Source organism: Callorhinus ursinus, unplaced genomic scaffold (assembly GCF_003265705.2).
Source record: "Callorhinus ursinus isolate GAN/ISIS: 27379988/994484 unplaced genomic scaffold, GSC_fseal_2.0 scaffold11, whole genome shotgun sequence".
Taxonomy (NCBI): Eukaryota; Metazoa; Chordata; class Mammalia; order Carnivora; family Otariidae; genus Callorhinus; species Callorhinus ursinus.
Window position 1 is genome coordinate 15,344,554 of NW_027397073.1, and position 24,251 is coordinate 15,368,804.

The following is a 24,251-nucleotide window of genomic DNA, read 5'->3' on the forward strand; positions in this document are numbered from 1 at the left end:
GTCTACCATCCTCAAAATATTTGGCTAACGATTAGCTGATAATGCCAATCTCGTTAATGATGCTAAGTGTAAACCCCAAATTCGGGTCACTCTACTGTTCAGACGCTTTAGGTAAAACATCAAAATTCAGAACATATGGGATAAGGGGCGCCTGGCTGGCTCAGTCAGTACAGCAGGCAGTTCTTATTCTTGGGCTTGTGAGTTCGAGCCCCACCTTGGGCATGGAGATTGCTTAAAAATAAATAAATAAATAAATAAATAAATAAATAAATAAATAAATAAAATCGCTAGATCAGTAACCTTTAAAAGAAAAAAAAACATATGGATAAAAAGAGAACTGCTTAATCTTTGTAATTAAAATACGCTTAAGATTATATTAAAACAGGGGCACCTGGGTGGCCTGTCACCGTCGATTGGGTGTCTGTCTTTGGCTCAGGTCGGGATCCCAGGATCCTAGGGTTGAGTCACGCATCAGGCTCCCTGCTCAGCGGGGAGTCTGCTTCTCCCTCTTCCTCTGCAGCTCCCCCTCCTTGTGCTCTCTCTCCCTCTCAGATAAATAAATAAAAATCTTTTTTAAAAAAGATTATATTAAAACATTAAAAGTGTTCAGAATGAGCCCAGCTGGTTATCTCAGGAAGCCCGGGTATCTTATGAAAGATGAGTGGAGTTTCACTTTTCAGAGCACTTTTCAATACGCTGTCCCAGTCCCTTCCCTTGTCTAGCAAGACACTAGTCTTGCTATCTCCGTTTTATAGCTGAACAAAAAGGAATCCTGAACTAAGAAAATTAGCCAGGGTCACACGACCGGTGAGGCAAAGAACCAAAACTAAAATGAACATTTCCCAAGGTACCTAGAAGCGAGTGACACCTGGCTAGCCAGAGCCACGCATTTCAACACTGACATTCTCCCAAGCGCCTTGCGGATCGTAGGCTCTCAACAACGCTACTGGAATTAACTCCCCACAGGGAGAGGCCAGAGGCAGCTCCATCACGAAGACTGAGGATATGGGCCTTGGAATCAGGCAGATCTAAGGCAAGTCTCTACCCCCACCACATTCAGTCTTCTGACTTGGAGCAAGCTTCCAAAACTTCTAAGCTTCAATTTCCCCCTTGTTAAAAAAAAAAAGTGGAGGCTAACCACACTTAGCCCTGAGCGTTGCTGTCAGGATTAAATGGGCTGGCGCACGTTATGCAATCAGAAGGGTAAACTAGTATTAAAACAGGGGCCTAGAGGCCGTAGCTAATCCTTCCTCGTTCCAATCCTTCTAATCCAAACCTGTTAGAAGACCCTGCGGCTTAAAAGAAAGCAAGGGAGAAGGTCTCTTGTGTCCAACTGCTCGGGGCCCCACCCTGCCAGGCCCCGGGTGTGTTTGAGTCATCCCAGCTGCTAGCAGGGGCAATTTTAAGTCCTATGGGGCCATGTCCCTGAGCAGATTCACCACACCCCACACCCAGCTCTCCTGTCTGCGGAGAGATAAATGACAAGGGGAGGCCATGTGTGTTTCTGCATGTCTGGGCGATTAACTGTGGACCAAGGTCTTCTGAGTGGCCAGCCTTGATTTGCGTGTGGATGGCAGAGACCCCTGGCTCATACGGTCACAGTTGGCAGGGAAAAGCAGAGAAGTGTGGGTCATTGGATTCTTTTTTTTTTTTTTTTAAAGATTTCATTTATTTATTTGACAGAGAGAGACACAGCGAGAGAGGGAACACAAGCAGGGGGAGTGGGAGAGGGAGAAGCAGGCTTCCCACCGAGCAGGGAGCCCGATGCGGGGCTCAATCCCAGGACCCTGGGATCATGACCTGAGCCGAAGGCAGCCCGCTTAACGACTGAGCCACCCAGGCGCCCCGGGTCATTGGATTCTTTCTGGGAGTAGCTAATTAAACAATTAAAAACTCTTTCCAGGGGCAACAGCTCTTTCTGCCCACAGGTTCTGTCCCCCTGCTTTAATAAAACCACCATTTTGCACCAAAAACAAAACAAAACAACAACGATAAAAAACAGCTCTTTCCACATCTGACAGAAGAGGCTGATGTCCTTTTCAGTCCTGAAAGAGAACCTGTCCACTGGTTCGCCTTCACTAGCTTGTTAAAAAACAAGACCAACGGGAAGAAAAAAAACACTTCCTGAAAATTAGCTGCTGAGTCACCCGACAAAGGCAACTGTGGCCCTTTTCAGCATTCACAGGTTGGTGAACCGACTCACTTTTTCAGGCTTACAGTAGAGGCCCTGTTCTCATCAACCCCATGCCCCATCCTCCTTCCTTCCTGTAGACGTCCCCCCCACCTAGCTGGGGGTTTTGCCATCCCCTCTCACCGCACCCCCTTGGAAGTTATGCTGGGCATCCCTGTCTTTGGCTCTGATTCTTCTGGAAGCATGTATGTATAGGAGGTGGGGGCAGAGACCTCAGAGGCTAGCTGCCTGCCCCCACTCCCTGCAGCTGTAGAATCCACCAGGAGCTTAAAGGAAGTTCTTTAAATGTACAATGGAAGTTACCTTAAATCATGATAGGCATGGGCCTTAACAAGCCCTCCCCCACAGCCCTGATGGTTTTGACAGATATGCCCTATCGCTTATTTAAAGAGCAGAGGGAATCAGAATCTGAATATAAGCACTCAAGGGAGTGGGGAATGGGAGCCATCTGGTTTGGTGGTTCTCAGCCCAACTGCACACTATAATCATCTGGGGAGCTTGAAAAACATGGGTGCTCTGGCCCCACTTCTGGCCAGTGGAATGAGAATCTCTGTCCCCAGGGCTGAGACAAAGCATTTTAAATCTCTGCACGGAGTCCCATGTAACTAAATCTAAGCCACCACCACCAACGATCCAGTTCAATGGCTCACAAATGTTACTGAGTCATGGGCTCCCTTGACAAAGCAATGGCCTCCCTCTGAAGAAATAAACTACCTCCCTAAACACCATTTCAGGGGAGACCCTGACACCTTGAGATTTCCCTGTCAGATCAGACTTTTCTTTAGGCAAATGATGAGTAAGGCCTGGCAAGGTAAAGCAGCCCCCCACCCAGCAGTAAGAATCTGAGTTAACAAGAAGCCAGCTCAATATTCTTCCTTCTCTCCTAGTGGTGAGAATAATTTTCAGCAATAATTTTCTCTGACCAAACCAACCAAGGTACCACAAATAATGAGAAAGGCAATGGTTGCTGTTTATCTTAACCAATGCATTTATGGATCCGATCTCAGGCAAATCACATAATAACTACAATTCATAAGTTCATTTAAAGCACCTTCTTGAAGTTTACTAATTATCCTGAATACCTCTTGCTGTGGGTTAAATTGTGTCCCCCAGGTATGTTGAAGTCCTGACTCCCAGTCCCTCTGAATGTGACCTGAATTGGAAATAGGGTCTTTCCGGATGTCATCAAGTTAGGATGAGGTCATTAGGATGGGCCTTAGTCCAATATGACTGGTGTCCTTATAAGAAGAGGAAGAGGCCATGTGAAGACCTTGACACACAAGGAGAATGCTATGTCATCATAGAGGCAGAGATTGAGTGATGCATGCATCTAGAAATCAAGGAAAGCCAAGGATTGCCAGCTGAGTAAAGGCCAGGAAGGATTCTTCTCTATAGGTTTCAGAGGGAGGGTGGCCCTACTGACACCCTAATTTCAGATTTCTGGCCTCCATTCTGAGAAAATGAATTTCTACTGTTTTAAGCCACCCAATTTGTGGTACTTTGTAAGGTTGCCCTAGGAAAGTGATATACCTCCTCTTGTTCCATGGATATAAACAACAAGGCAGCACGCAGAAGCCACACAGGACTGCTGCTAGGGCTCTGAGCACCAGCCTTCCATCCTGGCTTGGTCAAAAGATGCCCCAGTGGGAACTCTGAGGCTATTCTCTGCTCTGCTTTTAAGAAAGATTCCACTTGAATATTTTGCTCCCTGTGGTTTCACTCATGGCACCCTATTTGTTTTCTTCAGGCACTTATACCTGTGTCCACCGTCCATCTACCCACCTGGATCTGGCTCGTGACTTCCCGGGGGGCAGGGATAAAGTCTGTCTGGTCCACGGCCCACACCTATCTCAGTGCCTCGCATGATGTCATTTCTGAATAAAGGCTTGAGTGAGTGCATGAATGTGCAAACGGTATTCAACCTTTATCTTTTTTAAAAAAATTTTATTTTTTATTTTTAACTAATCTCTATACCCAAAGTGGGGCTCGAACTCACAACTCCCAGGTTAAGAGTCACTTGTTCCACCGACAGAGCCAGCCAGTGTCCCTATTTAATTTTTGTCTTGATGGACTTCTTTGCTGCATCTGACCCCTCCTCACCTGACTGCAAATATTCCCTTGACCATTACAATTATTCCATCTTCTTTCTTTTACTGGCCTCTCTTTCTCTGCACATTCCTAAACCTTGTGTTCCAGGTTCATTTTTTTAAGCTTATTTATTTAAGTAATCTCTACACCCAGCGTGGGGCTCAAACTCAGGACCCCGAGATCAAGAGTTGCATGCTCTTCCCACCAAGCCAGCCAGACGTCCCCCAGGGTCAACTTTTATTTCATTTCTACCCAACTTTTTTAGTTGTAAGTATTCATACAATTCCCAAACTTCGGGCCAAATTTTCCCTGAGCTTCGTAGTTATACATCCAAACTGTCTGCTAGATGCTTCTACCTAAATGTCCCACAACTGCAGCAAATAAAAGTCAATCAACTTTACCTCTTCTTCGTACCTAAGATCTGTCCCTGATTTTCCTACCCTAAACCACTGACAACATTGAGGTCTTCATCATCTTTTTACAGCAATATCCTCTATGGTTTTCCAGATTTTATACATACATCCCTCACATCCATTGTATAAGTGTAGGCTGAGACATTTAAAAATCAATGTTCTGGTCGCTCCCTACTTATACTAGAACAATCATTCTACAAGATATAGTCCAAGCCCCTTCATGTGACAAGCCTGACTCTACTTATCTCTCCTACGTTCAACTTTAAGATCCAGGAGTACCAAAGTGTCTTTACATGCTGTGTTATTCTCCTTATCCTACATTTGCTCTTGTTGGTCCCTCTGAGAGAAATGAACTGGTTAGGTTCTCATTCTCACTCACTGTGGCTGTGGACAGTCTTTAAAAATAGGTATCCATGATCCCTAATTCCTAGTATTTGTGCCCTGTGTAATCGCCTCGCTTGGAGTGTGGGTTGAACCTAGTGACTTGCTTCTAACAAAAATAATATAGCAAAAGTTGATGGGATGTCATTTCCATGATTAGGTTATAAAAGATTATGATTCTGCTTGTTTGCTCTTTCTCTTTCTCTCTCACAGATTCTTCTTGAATGCTTCTCTGATGAAACAAGATGGGGAAGCCCATGTGGCAAGAAATTGAGGGTGGCTTCTAGCTAACTATCAGTTAAGAACTGAAGCCCTCAGTCCAACAAGCATTTAAAAAAGAGCTGAGTCCTTCCCACCACATGGAGAGCTTATAAGTAGATCCATGCCCACTTGAGACTTCATATGAGACCACAACCCTAGTTAACACCTTGATTGCAACCTAGCAATTGGAGTGAGAAACCCTGAAGCAGAAGATCCCTCTAATCCTTGCCCAGACTCCTGACACAGAAACTGTGAGATAATAAATGTGTATTGTTTTAAGCTGCTAAAGTTGGGGGTAATTTGTTAAACAGCAATATATAACTAAAGCACTCATTTTGTACAACATATATTCCATGAAGTCTTCAATACCTCCTGCCAAACACACACACACCCACACACACCCACCCACCCACACACACACACACACACACACTTCGTGAGCCTCAGAGCAACACTTTGTGTTCACCTCTTAACACTGTATTTAGCAGATTAATTGTAACAATGTGGTTTTGTCTTGGTGTCTCCACTATGCCTTAAGACATTTGAGGCTATGACATGTGTTCTTGGTTATTTTATCCTTATCTCTAGTCAAATGTAGGACACAGTGTCAAAAATTATTTTATGGATGAATGAATAAATGAGTAAATGAGTATCATTTTGCTAAGTGATACACAGAGATTAAAATCAAGTTAGATCTATGTTATACCTGCAGGAACTTTAATCAAGTTAGAGAAGCTGACATAAAATCAATTAACAAAAATATGAATTAAATAAGTATTGGATCATAATAAGAAAAATGTGCTATGGACATATAAAAGATAGAATGTCCTTTCTGATCTGGGCAATCTGAAAATATTTCCCAAGTAAATGGCTTTTGGCATTGACCTTGAAGGTTAACAGAACTTTCAGCTGCAAAACTGGGAAGGAGAGGAATCCAAAATTAATGAAAACTATAAACAAATCCTAGGAAGTGAAAAAGTCTCACAGAGTAAGAGTCTGGCCTGGTGCCAGGGGGAGAAGCCAGATGGAGACGAAGATTGAAAATCAATTAGCTTAAAGGGCACACGCGAGGTCATTAGTTTTAGAGAACACGGTGAAAGCAGACCCTTGGGAAACTGACATTTAAAGACCAAAAGGAAAGAGGAACTTGCTAAGAAGAGTGAAGAGGACTCAGGCACATGATGTGGTATGCTAATCACTTTACATAAGTTTGAAGGAGGAGGTGATGCTCTGAGGTTGAGTATGATGCAATCTTAAGAGGCCTTGAGATGTGACGATTAGGCTACTAGTAGTCTTAAAGAAAACAGCATCTATGAAAAAATGGAGCTGAAAGACAGATTAAGATGATAAAAATAGATATGTTTGAGGAAGTCAACTGACCTTTGAAGAAGCGTCCTAATAATACATAACTTGGTAGACTTGCCTGTTAATACTTCTGAGTCATTGGCAATTCTGATAGTGAAATAACTTATCTCATAAACAACATCTTTCTCTGAAATAAAAAAACACCCATGCAACTCTTGATCTCAGGGTCGTGAGTTCGAGCCCTACTTTAGGGGTAGAGAACTTAAAAAAATAAAATCTTTAGAGAAAAAAAAAAGAAAAACCTGACCCTATGTGACTTTTTCCCTTTCTCCAACACCTTCATGGTTTATAATTGTTAATTCTGGACCATTTGCATGTTTCATCTGGTGTGCTTATCTGTTTCCTCAACTAAACTGCAAAGTCCATGAATCACGACTTTCTTCATGTCTTCACTCAGTATGTACTGAATGATTCCAATAAAAACCATGATAACCTTTGGCTTTCATAAACTCTTTGTAATCCCCCAGAGCATTTTTTTTTCAGCAGCTATTTACTGGAGGCTTGCTAACTGCCAGGCCCTGGGCTGGGAGCATTGCATCCATATACTCTTCTAGTCCCCTTATGAACACTGGGATTCCACAGGGCTAGGAAGTTATGATCATCCACTTTTCACAAATGAGCCAAAAGTGGAAAAGAGAAGTGAAATGTAGTTTATTTCAATGAAGAGACTGATTTGCCAAAGGTATATGTGCCGACACATTACAGCCACACAGGGCTGAGCGAACTGTCCCAGATTGCCCAGGCTGGAGGGCATTTCCAGGACATGAGATTTTCAGTTTTAAAACCAGGACAGGTCCAGGCAAACCAGGGCTAGGAAACTTTCCATAGTCTTTAGGGATGAAACAGTAAAATGCTGTAAAAAAGAAAGGGGCTGATATCTATGTCCTGTTGGCAAGATTTATTGTGAAGAGAATTCCACTATATCTACAATATATCTATAAGATGATTTGGGTTGAAAATGACCCACAGAGTGTGTTTCTAAACATATAGAAATATACATTTTTATTATTTCCCAGCTTATTTTTGAAAAAGTGTGGTTAATAAGTGAGCCACACCTAGGCATCTCACTAGCCTTCCTCCTGTCTGTCAATTTCAAGTCTGGGAGAAAAGCCCAGATTTATCATCCTGGCTGGTACTTTCCCAGGGCCCCAAGGGTCATCTGTGAAGTGTTAGCGTGACGTCCTTATATTCTTCTATATCTGTATTATGAAAGTTAAATAAAAGTTTAGTCCTAATTCTCAGAAATCTGCTCCTTTTAATGCAACACCAATACAAGTTTCAAGAAGAGGAAAGGAGCATTTCTGTCACTTTACTTACAGGTGTTGTATTGTGGTGTGTCTTTTTTTTTTTTTTTAAGATGGACAAAGGAGGATATTTTCCCCCTCTGCTTTCTGATAAACATGTATGTTTCCTCAACACAGAGGATCTGAGAATCTCTTACTAAAAAGTAACCTTCGTAAAACAAAAGGATTTCATAATCGCCACAACCACCCATTGCTCCCTGCCCCTCCTCCAGCACTTGTCCAGATGAATCATTTAGAAGGCAGACTGGTTCATTTAGATGTTCTCTATTGTTTGGTTAAAAAAAAAAAAAAATGGTGGCAACAACTTCTTCTTCCTTCTTAACCGCTGCTTGGCTTTGCTGAAAATAGGGCGGATACAGCGGGGCAGCCGACAAAACACACAAATTGCTGTTTTGACTGGCTTCTTTGAATCCTTTTCTTTCCCATTACAAATAGCTCCTGCAGGTCTGTCCCAGTAGGTGCTGTTGTGGCATTAACTGGTAAAAAGCAAGCCGGCAGGGAGTGTATCTTTCAAATTAATTCCAAGCTCATCCACTACAAAATCCCTCCGGGAGATGAAATGCCGCAGCACCTCTCATTCCTTTCTTGGAATAACGTGAGACCATTTCTGAGGTCACGTTTCCATCCCTGGAGGTTGGAAATCACCGAGAAGCAACCAGCGGCAGTGCTGTGCTAGAGGGGTGTGAACTGGCCAGCACTTATCAGTATCTTTCACATATCAGCTGGTTTAATCATCAACCTCTCACCCTCAGAAAACCCAGAGGTATAAAACTTGGCTGTATTTAGTGAGGCACTGACGTGGAAAACAAACCAGCTTTGCTCTGGGATGGGGCCCTTCCCGAGTCCCCTGTGGGAAGCAGCTGTATTGTGGTGGCAGGGAAAGACTGCTCTGGGGTTAGAAAGGCACAAGTTCAAATCCCATGTGCATTCCACCCATTTGCCAATTGACTTTGGGGAAATTGCTGACTCTCTGAGGCTGGTTTCTCCACTACAAAATATGAAAGCTAATCATAGTTTCCAAATATGGGACCACGAGATGATACAATAGAACTGTTTCTAAAGTGCCTGGCATATTGCCAGCGATCGCTAAGAAGTATTTATCTTGTGCAAGTATTGTTCATCTGAACACAGACTCAAAGAAGCTCTATGGAGAAACCCTGTGGGTGAATGTAACTCAGGTTTCCTCCAGCCAAAACCAAAAGCAGCCAGGATACAACTTCTGTCCTCCAGATTAACAGATTTTCACAGTTTCATCTCAGGGGAGAGCCTGCCCTTTATGATTCCCTGCTGAAAACAGACTTACCCAAATCCAGCCAAGTCCACAATAACTACACAAGAACTTCTTCCTATTTTTTGAGTCGGTACACTGTAAATCAGGACCTGAGTTTTTCTATGAATACATGCAGGGGCTTTGGGCAATTCAAAAGTATTCATGAAACCTATTAAGTACAGGGTGAAAATAAATGTTTTACCATCACTAGAAGGTTACAAATTAAAAACAGATGGCCTCACGAAGAGAAAAACTGCCACTTCCTCTCCAGCCTTTTTTTTTTCGTCAAAAGCTTTCATTTTACTCTAATAATCTTAATTGGGCAAGATCTTCCATAACTCTGTAAGGAAGCTAATATCTAAGCCTCCGTCTTGAAGTTGAAGTTAACTGACATTTACTGAGCATGACTGTGAGCCAGACACACTGCACATTCTCACCTCGTTCGATTCTCAAGATGCTTTGAAATCGGTGTATCTTACACCCTTTTATAAGAAAACCGAGATCAAGCCATTTATCCAGAGCCCTGCAAAGCAGAAGTGGCAAAAACAGTGGCTGATTCCAAAGTCCAAAGCCAGCGATGATTGCAGGGAAAGAAAGTTTGTGGTTTTAAAAATAGAGGTGCAATTGGAAATCGGCAGATCTCACGGCTCCATTAGAGGTCATTAGTGAGAGAACGCGCTGAAAAGAAAAGGAGGCTTTTACTGAGACACGAGAAATATCAAAGGGCCATTTGTACATTCCATTTCCAACCCAAACCCAAGCCCAGGCTCCACGCACTGTGCAGTTTCTAATCACAAACAGTACAGTATAGAGCACACCTAGGGGAACAGTCTGGGACCCAGACTTACAAACTAAAGGAATCCTAAATCCCCATCTGTCACTCATCACTTCCCTCATTTTTCTGGTGTTTGTTACAGTAACTGATCTGGAAGAAGACTGCAGGTGGGTGTGACTGTTTCACTCTGAATTTGTTAAACTGATTTCTGAAAGTCCTTAAAACAGAAGCTAAAGTGAGTGCCTGGATTGTATTGACAAAGGTTTTGCTCTTGAAACCATGACCTATTACGTGAGAGACTCGCACAGTAGGGTGTGTCCTGTCAGGTGACCCCATCTATTTTCAGCTACGTGTATATTTATATTTATATATATATATATATATATATATATATATATATATATATATATACACAAAGCCGTCATCCATCAGGGAAGCCAGAGCCCATGGGGAATTTTCACGTCCAGGAAAATACTTCTAAGTCCAAGAGGTTTCTGCCCAGCCTCCTCCAGGACTTAGAATCATGTTTAGGAGAAGAATTTGGCAAACAGATTCTTGGAGGGGGGGTTTAAACCCACCCTCCTACTTCTTTTCACAAACCCTTCCGTTTTCTCTTACGTTACGTGCAGGAGTGGGGCTGGTAAGACCGGGAGTGTGGTAGGAGATCTTCTCCAGTCCCCTCTGCCATCCCATTCTGTCTCAAACCACAAATGACCTTAGAGGGGATGCAGAGGAATCATTCTGGCTCAGACAGGCTGCCCTGCTCAGAGTCTCAGGGCTCATTGATGGCTTGGCCTTGATTCCAAAGCAGGGCGCTCTCTGCTCCTCATCATGCTCAGAGGTGACTGTCCTCAAGATGCCAGTTGTCTTCCTGGTGGAGCATTCCCTCTGACAAAGGTTCAAAGAGTTTGGCGAGATTTTCACAATTTATGCTGTTCCAGCCCAAAGGGCTCTGTGTGTGTGTGTGTGTGTGTGTGTGTGTGTGTGTGTGTTGGCGGGAAGCAGAGTTATTGCAAGGGATTAAAAAACCCAAATCACAGCACACAGTCTTCAGACTAAAGGAAACAACTTATCTTGTTCGTAGATACATTGATAGATGATAAAGAGATTGGTGATAGACAGATAAGTGACTTTTTTTTCCCACCCGCCTGTAATATCAGTCCTCACGCTACGGCCCTGTGAAAGGGCGTTATTCCATTTTCCCTGCAGACGCACAGGCTAGAAGTTAATGAACTTCTAAGTTCTCAGGGCTGGAAAGTGACAAAGCCTTGCCTGGAGTGTTTGCAATTTTTCTTTAGAACTGTTTCTCATCTCCTCGATTTACACATAAAAAAATTACAGTATTCAGGGGTCCCTGGCTGGCTCAGTCAGTAGAGCATGTGCCTCTTGATCTCAGGGTTGTGAGTTGGGCATAGAGCTTACTTAAAAAAAAAATTAAATTAAATTAAAATTACAGTGTTCATTAATGAGTGCCATGACCACTGATTTGTATGGAATCAGTTGTACACATGAGATAATGGAGTCAGTGTAGACTCAAGATGGTGAAACTTGAAAATTTCTAAAGTTTTTTATTGGATTTCTGTATCCTTTAGTAATTGCAAATTGCAGCACAAAGAGATCTCTGTCCCTTTTTTCTACTCCCCATTTCTTACCTGCATCCTTCCCCAGCCCCCACCGCCCCTGAAATGATCAGTTACTTGGGCAGTATTTAGTATTTGTAGAGAGACAATACAGGCATTTCCCCTAAGCACAGGAAAGACACACAGAGATAAATAAATTCACCAAACAAGGAAAACTTGCTTTGGCAGAAACTTTGATAATCCAAATTCTATAAGCTATACTCTGTTGAGCATGCAAAATCTTGAATTACTGAGGAGATGGTCCTTGCTGGTTTTCTCTTAAATTGTGTAAATGTAAATTACGCAATTAGATACATGTATTCTTGATTAATAATGGAAGGAGAGCTGATAAAAAAAAACATCTCAAATAAAACTATCAACTTAGGAGGGGCACCTGGCTGGCTCAGTTGGAGGAGCATGCAACTCTTGCTCTTTGGGTCATGAGTTCGAACCCCACATTGGGTGTAGAGATTATAAAAAATAAATAAATAAACCTAAAAAAAAAAAAAACTAGCAGCATAGGACAGTTTACCAAAGTATATCATGTTATCCCTTGATGTGTAGCCCATTTTTACCTAACCATATTTGTTTTGGGGACTTTAATTCCTTTACACATTCAAATAATACAAGGAAATAGTTTCAGAAGAAATTCTGTCCAGTTTATAAAAATTAAAAATAGGGATGCCTGGGTGGCTCAGTCGGTTGAGCATCCGACTCTTGGTTTCAGCTCAGATCATGATCACAAGGTCGTGGGGTCCAGCCCCATATTGGGCTCTGCACTGCACAGTGTAGAGCCTGCTTGTCCCCTGCCCTCCTCCAGAGCTGCCCCCCCAAATAAATAAAATCTTTTTAAAAATGAACAAAATATAGCCCTTGAAATTTGAGGCACACTTTTTAAATGGTTTAGTATATTTAGGATTCAGAATGAAGCTTTTGTGGGATTAGATCTTTCTTCAGTTTCTTCAGTAATAGTCACAGCTTCTTAATTCTGGTATTATTGCATTTCTGATTTTATTTTTTTTCCTAAAGGTCCATCATTTTGCCACAGTTTCAAAAGATGAGAGACTGTGCTCTGCTAAAGTGATTCACTATTGTTTTAATCCAAGACACATAGCCCAAGGCCTTCCCCTCTATTTGCTGTGGAGGCAACGACAGTAACTTTGTTAATGTGAAGGATTGCAAACACGTTTGTGCAAAAGGCAGTGATTTTTTTTCTTATTCAATTTTTTAAACTAACTTTAAGTATTTAGAAGCAGAACTATATTTTTTGTATGCATTTTACTAATAGCACATTGCCATTTCTAGGTGACTTTTCAAATATAAAGGTTATGGAGGTTTTCTCTTGAATATAAATGGAAGTCAAACTATTTTTGAATTCCTGGTAGCTTTTTGTTAGTCAATATTTACAATTACAATTATGTGGGCATCCTGGGAGTTTTTTGACATTAGGAGTTCTCTGGGGCGCCTGGGTGGCTCAGTCGGTTAAGCGTCTGCCTTGGGCTCAGGTCCTGATCTCAGGGTCCTGGGATGGAGCCCTGCATAGGGCTCCCCGCTTATCAGGAAGCCTGCTTCTCCCTCTCTGCCCCTCCCCACTGCTCGTGCTCTCTCTCTCAAGTAAATAAAATCTTTAAAAAAAAAAAAAGAGTTCTCTGAAAACATATAGTCCTCTTACCTGAAGATTGTGCATTGTCCCAAAGCTTTCCTGTACTACTCCTTATATAAAAAAAGAGCAGCAAGGGTACTTTTAGCAAAACTCATTACCACCAGTGGTTCACTTCTGGCTATGCAGAGGGCCAGGAGTTCCTCTTCCAGAGACCCTCAAATCAAATCATGCACACTGCCCCCCCCAAACCCCACCCAGCCCTTTATGGACCCAATCTCTCCGCCTACTCCTGCGATGCCCTGGGGGCCCTTCATGCCCTTCCCCCAGCTGTCCCCTCAAGGGGTCACCTTCCTCCGGTAGCCCCTCCTCTTGCCCTCCCCGTCTGAGGGAGGTAACTTACACTGTAGGGTTTCAGCCTGAAGATGCTACGGACTAGGAGTATCTCATGAGTTCTCACCCTCTAACAGGAAAGCCACTCCTTCTGCACATGACCAGCTTCAGATGAAGCAAGACTTGCTGCTCAGGGTTGGGGCAGAGGAGGGGAGAAGTGTGAGGCCACCATCAAGGAAACCAACCAGAAGAAGCTCCTCTAGCCTGGCGGAGGCTCCCCGAGCAGCCAAGGAGGGGGGCACACAGCACCTCTAAAGAGATCACGGATCTCTGTAGGCTACTTGCAATAAATCACTCTCCAGGCACTAAGGCCCTCAAGACCTACGCCAGGCATGAATGTCTTCTTTTTCACTATTTCCTCTCCCAATTAAATAGTAAGTCCCTTGACAGCAGAAATCATGCTAAATGTCCCTGCATGTCCCATTCTGGCGACAGAACTGTGACTGAAGAAGACGTGGTGGTCAGAAGGGGCCTGCTGATGGAAACTGGTAAAACAATTTTGGTTTCATAATGAACACTGGGCCGGTGACGTGATGACAAAAAGGAACATGTAAAAAAGAATGGTGATAATTTTTAATAGTTTACAGCTACAGTATCCAAGTTTTGTATGTATAAATACAGTTACAGACCATAAATATCCAAATGACAAAATACCTGCCTCTAGACAGACAAAAAGCATCTTTGCAACTAAATAATACTGAAGAAAAAACAGATGCTGAGGTAATGTTTCATCTAAAGTGACCATACCGTATAGCAAAACATTCTCACTGTAAAGTTCAAGTGGTTATGAAAGCCTTGTCTCATAACCTAAAAACGTAACTTTAATAGACATTTTCAAACTAAACAAAAAAATATTTTAATCATAAATAGGTAAAATAAATAAGATTATTCTTACGGAAATTCAATCATGACACTATTATTTCTTTTTTTTATATATCTGGGGACTTTGTTGACAGCCTGGCCTTTTAACAATAAAAAAGTGAAATTCATGAAACCTTTCTCAGAATCTACATATTATTCTAATGCAAATTACACATATGTGGCATTTTTATTCTGGATGAGCAATCCCGTTCTCTTTTTTTTAAAAAAGTATATCCCAACTATGTAAAACATGCTTAATTTCTCTTAAAAGATCACTTCTTATAAGCCATACACTCACTAATCTGAGAAAGGGCATTTTACAGATTTTAGAAACTTCTTTAGAAACACATTCATCTTATCAAGTGGCTTTAGAATATTTGTTTTACTAAGTGTTAATTACAGCAGTAAAAAAGTCTAAATTGCTTTTTCTCCCCCATTATTTCTCATTCTACAAAATCCCCGTACTCTTTATGTTTTAACAGTCTACCTGCAAGAATCTTACTGGCACCAAGTAACACCTCCATCACATTTTTCCAAGTACAGACTGCAGTTAAGACTCGCAGAAACATAATTCAAGGAAGGGTCATCTGAACAGATACATTTTTGTGTCAATACATTTTTGAGTCAAAAGAAACAAGCTTTCAAATCATTTTATATTTTGTAGTGACCTATGGAATCCACATTCTCTGACATTCAGTGTTCTCAGAATGAAATCTTTACTATTAACAAGATAATATATAAAGCAAGTATTATACATCACTTGGGAGTTGTCATCCAAAAATAAAACCCAACACTGAACACATTCTGTTTCTTTGCCCCTGCCCACAGTTTATTCATTTGCCAACTCCGCTTACAGTAGACTGGACAGCAATCTTCAGCAAAATTACCAGAATAATTTTCGAAGTAAAAACAAAATGTATAAGTAATTAATTCCTTATTTTTCAAAGCTCCACCATTCTTGCTTTAAAATAAACAAAATGGTTTTATAATGTCCTCGCAACCCAAAAAAATGACTTCTGGGAAATCTCCAACAGAAATCCGTCTTTGATGTATTCCATCTTGGTTCCCAAGGGCATCCAAAAAGCAGGTGAGATCTCCCTCCCTATCTTCTCCATTAGAAGGCATTTCCTCTAATTGATGAAATTTGCACCTACTGGGGAATCTTCCGTTTTAAAGGAATCTCCTCATTCAAAAGCTTCCAAAACAGTCAGGTTCCTGAGCGGAAGAGTTTGGATATCAGATTCAGAAGTTTCTGCCGGAAATTCAGTTTGTCTCCAAATCTCCTGAGTTGAATGGCACATTCCACTTCGGTCTCTGAAAAGGAAAGCAAAACATTTAAAATCACATTGATATTACAAACTGCAACCAGCAAGAGTTAATGTGCCCATCCAAGGGACAAGCTGAGTATTTATTCAGTGAAGCATTTATCTTAACTTCAGCTTTATGTACACCCATTTTCTGAAGGTGAGAAAGGTGACCTAACACGCGTGCACCTACACACACACACACACACACACGCACACCATACATTGACACACTGTGACTCATAAACCAAAAAAAGAATAGTTAAGAATAAAGACGTTCACTCCAAAATCTTTTTTTAAAAAAGTCTACTGCAAGAGGCAAATGTTACCTTTCTTTCAATATGGACATTTCTGACAAGTATCATATGATCTCACTGATATGTGGAATTTGAGAAACAAGGCAGAGGATCATAGGGGAAGGGGGGGGGGGAAATGAAACAAGACGAAACCGGAGAGGGAGACAAACCATAAGAGACTCTTAATCTCAGGAAACAAACTGAGGGTTGCTGGAGGGGGGGGGGGGGGGAGGGATGGGTGGCTGGGTGATGGACATTGGGGAGGGTAGGTGCTATGGTGAGCGCTGTTGAGTTATGTAAGACTGATGAATCACAGACCTGTACCCCTGAAACAAATAGTACATTATATGTTAATAAAAAAAAGAAAGAAATTGCTATGGTGGAGGAAAAAAAAAAATTCGGACATTTCTGTCATACACCACAGAGTTAGCAAGCCTTGGCCCACCTCAGGTGATGTCATCCCCTTCTTGCTCACTGAAGGTTAGTTGGGGAAACAGAAGTCAAATTCTAAACTCTTGTATATTGTTTTCAAGTAGGATTTATTTTTTAAATAGCAGTAATTCACAGCTCAGATTATGCCTTCATTAATAGACAAATCTAAATGTATTATTTTTCCTCTTTTTTTAAGATTTTATTTATTTATTTGACGGAGAGAGCAAGAGCACAAAAAGGGGGTGCAGCAGAGGGAGAAGCAGCCTCCCTGCTCAGCTCTCCAATGTGGAACCTGATGCGGGGCTCAGTCCCAGGCCCCGGGGATCATGACCCGAGCTGAAGGCAGACGCTTAACCAACTGAGCCACCCAGTCGCCCCTCTAAATGTATTCTTACCCTCATTGAAAAGCTCTTTAAAATTTTCTTGTAAGACTCATAGAATCTTTTATCAAAAATAAGTCCACATTCTCTAAAATAACTTAGAAATTTACATTTTACTGTAAACTAAATTCTTCTTACAAACCTAATTTGTGCCAATCCACACTGCCTTTATGAGTGAAGCAGAAATATGTTTAATTCACAAGTTTACTACTTTTTTTAAGTGAGATATTGTTATTAAATGACTATTAATTTAAGAAAAAGGATTATAAAAGGGTTTTAAGGGAAAAAATTATCTCTTTCCCCAAAAGAGGGGGCAGAAACTTGCTGCTAGTTGTTTCCTTAATTTTTCTGCTCATTACATTTCTATACATGTAGTAATAAAATTGAAACTATGTGTGGTAAGGGATGTTAACTAAAGCTATTTGGCAATCACTTCACAGTATAGACATATATGGCATCATCATCATTTGATATATACATACGTCAAATCAAAGCTAATACAATGTCCTGTGTCACTTACACCTCAATAAAAAGATGTATTACTATCGAGTCGAGTTTAAAGAGGGCCCTTTCTGCTGCCCCATGTTATTGGGACTGAAGTTAAATGGCAGAAAGGTTATGCTCAGGTTAGGCCTTCCGGAAACCGGAGAATTCTTGAACATCACTAAAGGTGGGCAAAGCTTTTTGCCTCCCAAGTAAGAGCCAGAGAGATCACCCTGGTGCCCACTTAGCCATGGCCCGGTTGGAAATGCACCACTTCCTTTGCACGCCTCATGGGCTCTATAAAGCGAAACTAACTTAAAAGGGGGCCATTATCGTCTGATGCAATAGCAGTATGACGGATTTCGAGCCCAGAGCCTTGCTGCCTTCTTTGCTGCAGCGCCTTAGCGGATGGCTGCCTTGTTTGCTAAAATTTATAAGGGAGAGGGCGGGTCTAAAAAGTTATTTGATGGGGCTTTACGGAGGGAGGAGGGGAGAGTGGATGGATTAAAAACCACTGGAGACCAACTCCAGTTCTTCTCCTATCCCATCTCCACAACTAATAACGACTGTCAAAATGTTACACTCAACAAAGAAGCACGATTTTCTAGGCTCCTGACCGCAGTGGTCCTCGCAGGGCCTCCGGAACGCTCCATCAGTCCTCTGTGGAGGAGCCGTGATAGGATCAAGCGTTATGGACTGCTTTGTTCGTGCTGGGGACCCGGGAGTGGCAACACTCAGAGCGGGGCCCTCAATGGTCCCCGACTCCGGCGGAAGAGGGCTGGTCGCGAGGCAGCTCCCGGAGCCTCTCCCGTCCCCACCTGCCGCGACAGTGACTTTCTCCTCGTGACTGCAGCCGGCACTTGCACTTTTTCTCCCCGTGGCCCCGGGGCAGGGCAAGTGGGGATGGAAAGCAAGCGAAGCGAAGAGGAGGCTTTCTGCCTCCGCTAAAATCCCAATCTGCATCCCAAATCGGGTTTCCTCCCTCGCCGTCTCCACCGTCCAGGGTAAAACCCCTGAAGAACTTCCTGCAGGCGCCCCCCAAAGCATGTGCAAGGGCACAGACCTGCCCGACCTGGAGGCCGCGTGCCGACCGGCTGTAGCCGCCCGAACCGAGACCTCGACCCGGCCCCCGCCCCGGCCCGGATCCCGGCGGGCCCCAGCGGCTCCCTACCTGCCAGGGCCCGCGCAGGGCTCGGCTGCACGCTCCTACGCGCCTTCCTCCCAGGCATCTTCACAGGCAGCCACCGGGAGCTGTGCTGCAAAACCCCGGGGACCTTAGGCCCCCCAACCCGAGCCCCTTGGGGCAGCAGGAGGCGAGCTGCAACGCGGGCCTTAGACCGGCCGTAGCGGGCGGGCACGACCCGACTGGAGAGCGCAGTGCTCCCGGGCCGGGCACCTCTCAGGTCTGGGCGATTCTCGCGCCCACGCTCTCCTCTTATAAGGGCACTTTCCCGGGAACCGTGACGTAGAGAAACTTAACCCTGCGCCCGCCCCTGTCCCCGCCCCCGAGGGCGGCCGCGGTGGGGGACCTGCCCGGACTCGTTCGCGCTCCGCGGCGGCGCCGACCCGCGGCGGGGGGCGCAGGGCGGTGGGCGCGGAGACCCTGCCCCGCCTCGCAGTTACTCCCTTCGCGAGCGGGGGCCGGGCGGAGAGGGGCCGGGCTGAGAACCCGCCCCCGCCCCACGTCGAGTCGGCTGCAATTGTGGCGGGGCCGGGAAGTCGCGAGAGGGGGAAGTTCTAGCGGGAAGGCGGCTGATGGGGAGGCCAGGGGCTTCGTCCTTGTAAACCGGCAATTGGAGACTCTAAGCAGATCCCGGAATGAGATCGGGACAGGGAAGCTCGAACTCGGAGGGCACGGGTGGTTGCAGGGAAATGAGATGAAGAAAACTTGCATAACAGTAGAGAGGATGCCAGAGGAGAGTGACAATCGTACCACATTGAAACCCTGGAGCGAGCAAACCAACACTGGTTGATTTGGAAGGTGGTGTGTGTGTGTAGAGGCGGGGGAGAGGGGTTAGTTTTGCGCCCCAGCCAGGACTGTGTGGAGCATATTCCCTCTGGAAAGGTCGGTATTACTCCATCTGGATGCTGCTTAGTAACATAAAAAGAGTAAGTCATCATATGGGACACCATCAAATGCTTTTGTGGGAGGAGAAATGAAGTATCTGGGAACATGAAGTTATTTACACGCTGTTTGGCTGGTCCTCGAATAATCCCATTATTATAAAGAGGAATAGTAATTTGGACTAGTTAGCAAGTATTGAGCGCCGCTTCGTGAGAAGGGCTTGGGCAGGCATTTTCTCATTCTGTCCTCAGAACGACGCTGCTAAGCTGCCATTCTTACCATAAAGGCCAGTTTACAGGTGTGAAAACTGGTGTATGGAGGATCAAGGGAATTCTGGAGCGCGCCTTGGCAGAGAGCCGCGCCAGAATTTGAACCTAGGCAGGCCCCCTACGGGGCAGGAGCTCTAACGCTCCGTGGCGTTCCCAGTAATCATAGTTTTTTGGAAAAACGAATATTCTTAATTATCTGCACTATTCAACGAAGAGGTTGCAAACTGGCTACTTAGAACCGCGTGGTTCCCAGGAGTGTTCTGTTTGGCTCATCGTATTGATTTGCAGAATGTCTTGTGAGAACTTGATTTGGTTACCAACATTTAAAAATTGAGAGATGAGTTCAAAAGCTCCGATCTCTGGCGTCCTTTGTAAAATGTGAAGTTCTGAAAACCCGGGATCCGTTTCCCAAACGGGCAGAGCAGGCTAGAAGCAAGGTGGCAGCCACTCTCCCTCAGACCTGGGGCGGGAGCTCCCGGTGGCCACGCTCCCTGCTGTCGCTTTTCTTCTTTACATTATGTGCCCCCAGTAGGCATTTGAACTTGTTTATTTACCTGAAATCATTCAATGAACACCAACCTGCAAGTATTTATTTATGGCTTGGTCCTGCAGAAGTATAGAGGACGCTATAATCATGGAACAAAACTACTCCTGAATTTAAACAACTTAGTTTATTTTTTTAAGACTTTTATTTATTTGAGAGAGATGGAGAGAGCAGGAGTGGGAGGGGAAGGGCAGAGAGAGAGGGAGAAGCAGACTCCCTGAGCAGGGAACCGGTTGTGGGGCTTGATCCCAGGACCCGAGGATCATGACCTGAGCCTAACGCAGACGCTTAACCAACTGAGCCACCCAGGCGCCCCTAAACAACTTAGTTTTGAGTGTGGTAAACACACAAGGTTAAGAGGGAACAGAATTCAGGAGTTCTCACCTGACACAGGAAGCACAGCAGAGGATGCTGCCTCCTAGTCTGTTTTCTGGAACAGTATCTGAAACGCACTGGGGCCCTCTCAGGGCTCATTTTGACTGACATAATAGTTAAGGGACACCATTAACTTTCTGATTGGATAAATTAGTACACTTCTGACCAAATCATGCACCCTGAAATGCAGATACATTCAACAAAAGAAAATCAAGGGGCGCCTGGGTGGCTCAGTCGTTAAGTGTCTGCCTCCGGCTCGGGTCATGGTCCCAGGGTCCTGGGATCGAGCCCCGCATCGGGCTCCCTGCTCCGCGGGAAGCCTGCTTCTCCCTCTCCCACTCCCCCTGCTTGTGTTCCCTCTCTCGCTGTGTCTCTCTGTCAAATAAATAAATAAAATCTTAAAAAAAAAAAAAAAGAAAGAAAGAAAAGCAAATCCTACTGTTGTTTACCTACCAAGGGTGTGCCAATCCTGTCCTCTAACATTATCATTATAAAAGGTTGTTAGCCACATGACCCATACTGGATACAAACCTTAGGCAAGCGGTGCCTTTTAGGGAATTGCAAATTCAACTCACTGGAAGGAGAAGTGAGGAGAGAATTTGGGGAGGTGGGCTTCAGAGGTGGGTCAAATCAGCAATTTATGGAGGACCGTTTAAGATTTTGGGTTTCAGGTGGTCCGTACATTGTGATTTAACATTCTATTAAGGGAATTAGAAGTTGAGTGTGTAAAGTCTCTCTTACCTGTATACTTATCTGGAAAAGTGATGTATCATTTCCTGAGAACTTGTGAGAAATATAAACATATCAGGATACTTTGACCGCCGGGACTCACAACAAAAAGATTTATCATGAAGCATTAGAATCCTGTCACCTGTTAAGAAAGGAAGGAAGGAAGGAAGGAAGGAAGGAAGGAAGGAAGGAGGGAAGGGGAAAGGGAGGGAGGGAGAAGGGTGCAGATGAGGAAAGGGAAGAGGTGAGGAGGGAAAAAGAACTGGGGAGGATAATTTTTGAAACTATTACCAAGTATCAGTTTTCATGGACCAAGTTCAAAAATAACAGTGCAAATCTGACTCTGCCTATGTTGTCATTAGAGGGTTTTTAAAAATTACTTAAAAAAACCCAAAACAAAAAACCCCCAAACAGAACAGAAAACATGATTAGTAATAGAACAGTCATTCACATATTTCGTGCAGAAAATAGGATTTGACAGGAAAACAAAGAATATGAGAGATGTATAATGGGAATTGAAAGGGAACTGTGACAAAACACATGGGCTGGAAACCTGAGTCTGTTTATTCTGATAAAAGGAGACTTTTTGTTTTGTTTTGTTTTGGGTTTTTTCCCCCCCGTAAGACAGGCTTGTTAACAGGAAATCAGCCTCGTGCACTAAATCAGCTAAATCTTTGTTTAAACAGCCATTGTGCTGGGTTCTGGGGACACAGTGCTCCCTGCCCCCACGGAGATTATGTGGAAGAGACCAATACCTCACAAATTCAATGCCCAGAAGAATCACTTGAAGAGGAAAAAAAAAAAAAAGAATCCCTTGAGTATCTTGTTAAAATGTATATCTGAGGGGTGCCTGGGTGGCTCAGTCATTAAGCGTCTGCCTTTGGATCTCAGGGTCCTGGGATCAAGCCCTGCATCAGGCTCCCTGCTCCGTGGGAAGCCTGCTTCTCCCTCTCCCACTCCCCCTGCTTGTGTTCCCTCTCTTGCTGTGGCTCTCTCTGTCGGATAAATAAAATCTTTTTTAAAAATGCACATCTGATTGTGAAGATCTAGCTGGGCTTGAGATTCTGCATCTTAAATTCTGGTGATGCCCAAGTGTCTGTTCCTTGGACCTCACCTTTAGTAGCAAGGCTAGAGGGTGACACAGCAAACTACACAGGCAGAGATGTGCATCAGGGCCATCCCAGGGAAACTATGGAGGACTGTGGGACAGCCCGGGAGGGCAGTGAAGCAGGAAAGTCCACTTACGTAGACACTGAGGCATAAATAGGATTGGCCAAGCAATGAGGCCAAAGGAATGAAGTATGTTCCAGGCAGAGACTGAAGGTCAGGCAGTGTGAGGAGGAAGTGGTAAAGAGGTGAGTGGAGAGGGACCTGAGGAATTTGTGTATTGTTTGGGGGGCATGGGAGAACCACAGAAGGTTTTAAGCATGCAGGTGATAGGATCAGATTCTAGAAAATTCACTCTGGTTGCAGTGTGACTAGATTAGCTGAGCTGAGAGTGGAGATGGTGTGACTCGTGAAGATATATAGTATGGTCATTCTTATACAAGATGGTAGTGTCAGCAAGGACAGTCAGTGTCTCAACCCCTATCTTGTTAAAATTCCCACATTTCCTGACTAGGATAAGACCACATTCTATTAGAGCAAGACTTGATATTTTTCAGCATAAATATAATTTTCTCCTATATTAGTTTCCTAAGGCTGCCACAACAGAGTACCACAAACTGAGTGGTTTAAGACAATAGGAGGGTGGGGTGCCTGGCTGGCTCAGTGGATGGAGTGTGCAACTCTTGATCTCGGGGTTGTAGGGTGGAGCCCCACGTTGGATGGAAAGCCACTTAAAAAATGATACCTGACCTCAACTAGTTTACAATCTAGTTAAATAAAATATATCTGAATTAACAGCAAGTACTTAAAATGGATTATAATTTATTATGAAATTACATGACACGTGGAAATATTTTTATAAGATGGTTAAGTGAAAGTAATTTGTACATGGTACTCTTTTCTGGATGAGTGTTATATTTCACAGTTTAAAAAAATTTATGTAGGGAAAGGTGGGGGGGAGACCTGTTCATTATCCTCAGGAGACAAAAGAAGCCTGGACCTCCAGAATAAACAGGCTTAGGAAAAAAAGGATAAAACCAGTAATAATAATACATACACAATTTGACCCATAGCATTTGTGTGGTGGAATGGGGAAGGAGAGCTGAAATGCGTGGTAATCATAATAGTAATCAGGAACCACATGAGGCAGAAGGGGCAAAACACGCCATAATTAGTCAGAAGAGGGAAGCTAAAAATTAGAAGATGTTTGGAGTGCCCAGAAGCTTTGGGTGTTACAGTGAGTGAGCAGAATCATTACCCAGGTGTGTGGATAATTGCTGCCTTTAGTAGAAGGTAAAATTTCACTCTGGCACATAGACTTGGAAATGGAGGCTGAGTTCTTGATTACCCTCATTGGTGCCTAATGTAATCCGCCAACAGCACCCGCAATTGGACTCCATGCCCCTGATGTAGAGGACCTGTGAGGCGTGGGAACGTAGGGGGACACCCATGCATCTGATATCCACCTCCTGCGCCTCCTTCCCCAAACTCACTGAATTCCTCCCTGCTTCTGAGCCTTTGTCCTCACCCTGGAGTCCGCTGAGAATGCGCTTTCTCCTGATCTTCCCATAACTAATACTTCTGGCCATTCAGGTCTCAGAACAAATGTTGTTTTCTTGGAAAGGCCCTCCCTGACTATCCTGTCTAAAATTGCCCATCCCTACCCTCCATCTGACTGTCTTCCAGGAGATCTATTTTATTTAGTTGTCTGACTTGTTGATTGTTGGGTTTTGCTTTTGAACTCAA

The 24,251-nt window shown here is 43.8% G+C and overlaps 1 protein-coding gene across 1 annotated transcript; it reads right to left on the reverse strand.

Moving 5' to 3' along the window:
• Nucleotides 1-14,211: 14,211 nt before the first annotated feature.
• Nucleotides 14,212-18,835, reverse strand: PMAIP1 (phorbol-12-myristate-13-acetate-induced protein 1). Its single transcript, XM_025886839.2, has 2 exons — nt 18,588-18,835; nt 14,212-15,835 (listed from the first exon to the last, which is right to left on the reverse strand). Exons 1-2 carry the CDS (start codon nt 18,643-18,645, stop codon nt 15,729-15,731), a joined length of 165 nt encoding a protein of 54 aa, XP_025742624.1. The 5' UTR covers nt 18,646-18,835; the 3' UTR covers nt 14,212-15,728.
• Nucleotides 18,836-24,251: the final 5,416 nt, after the last annotated feature.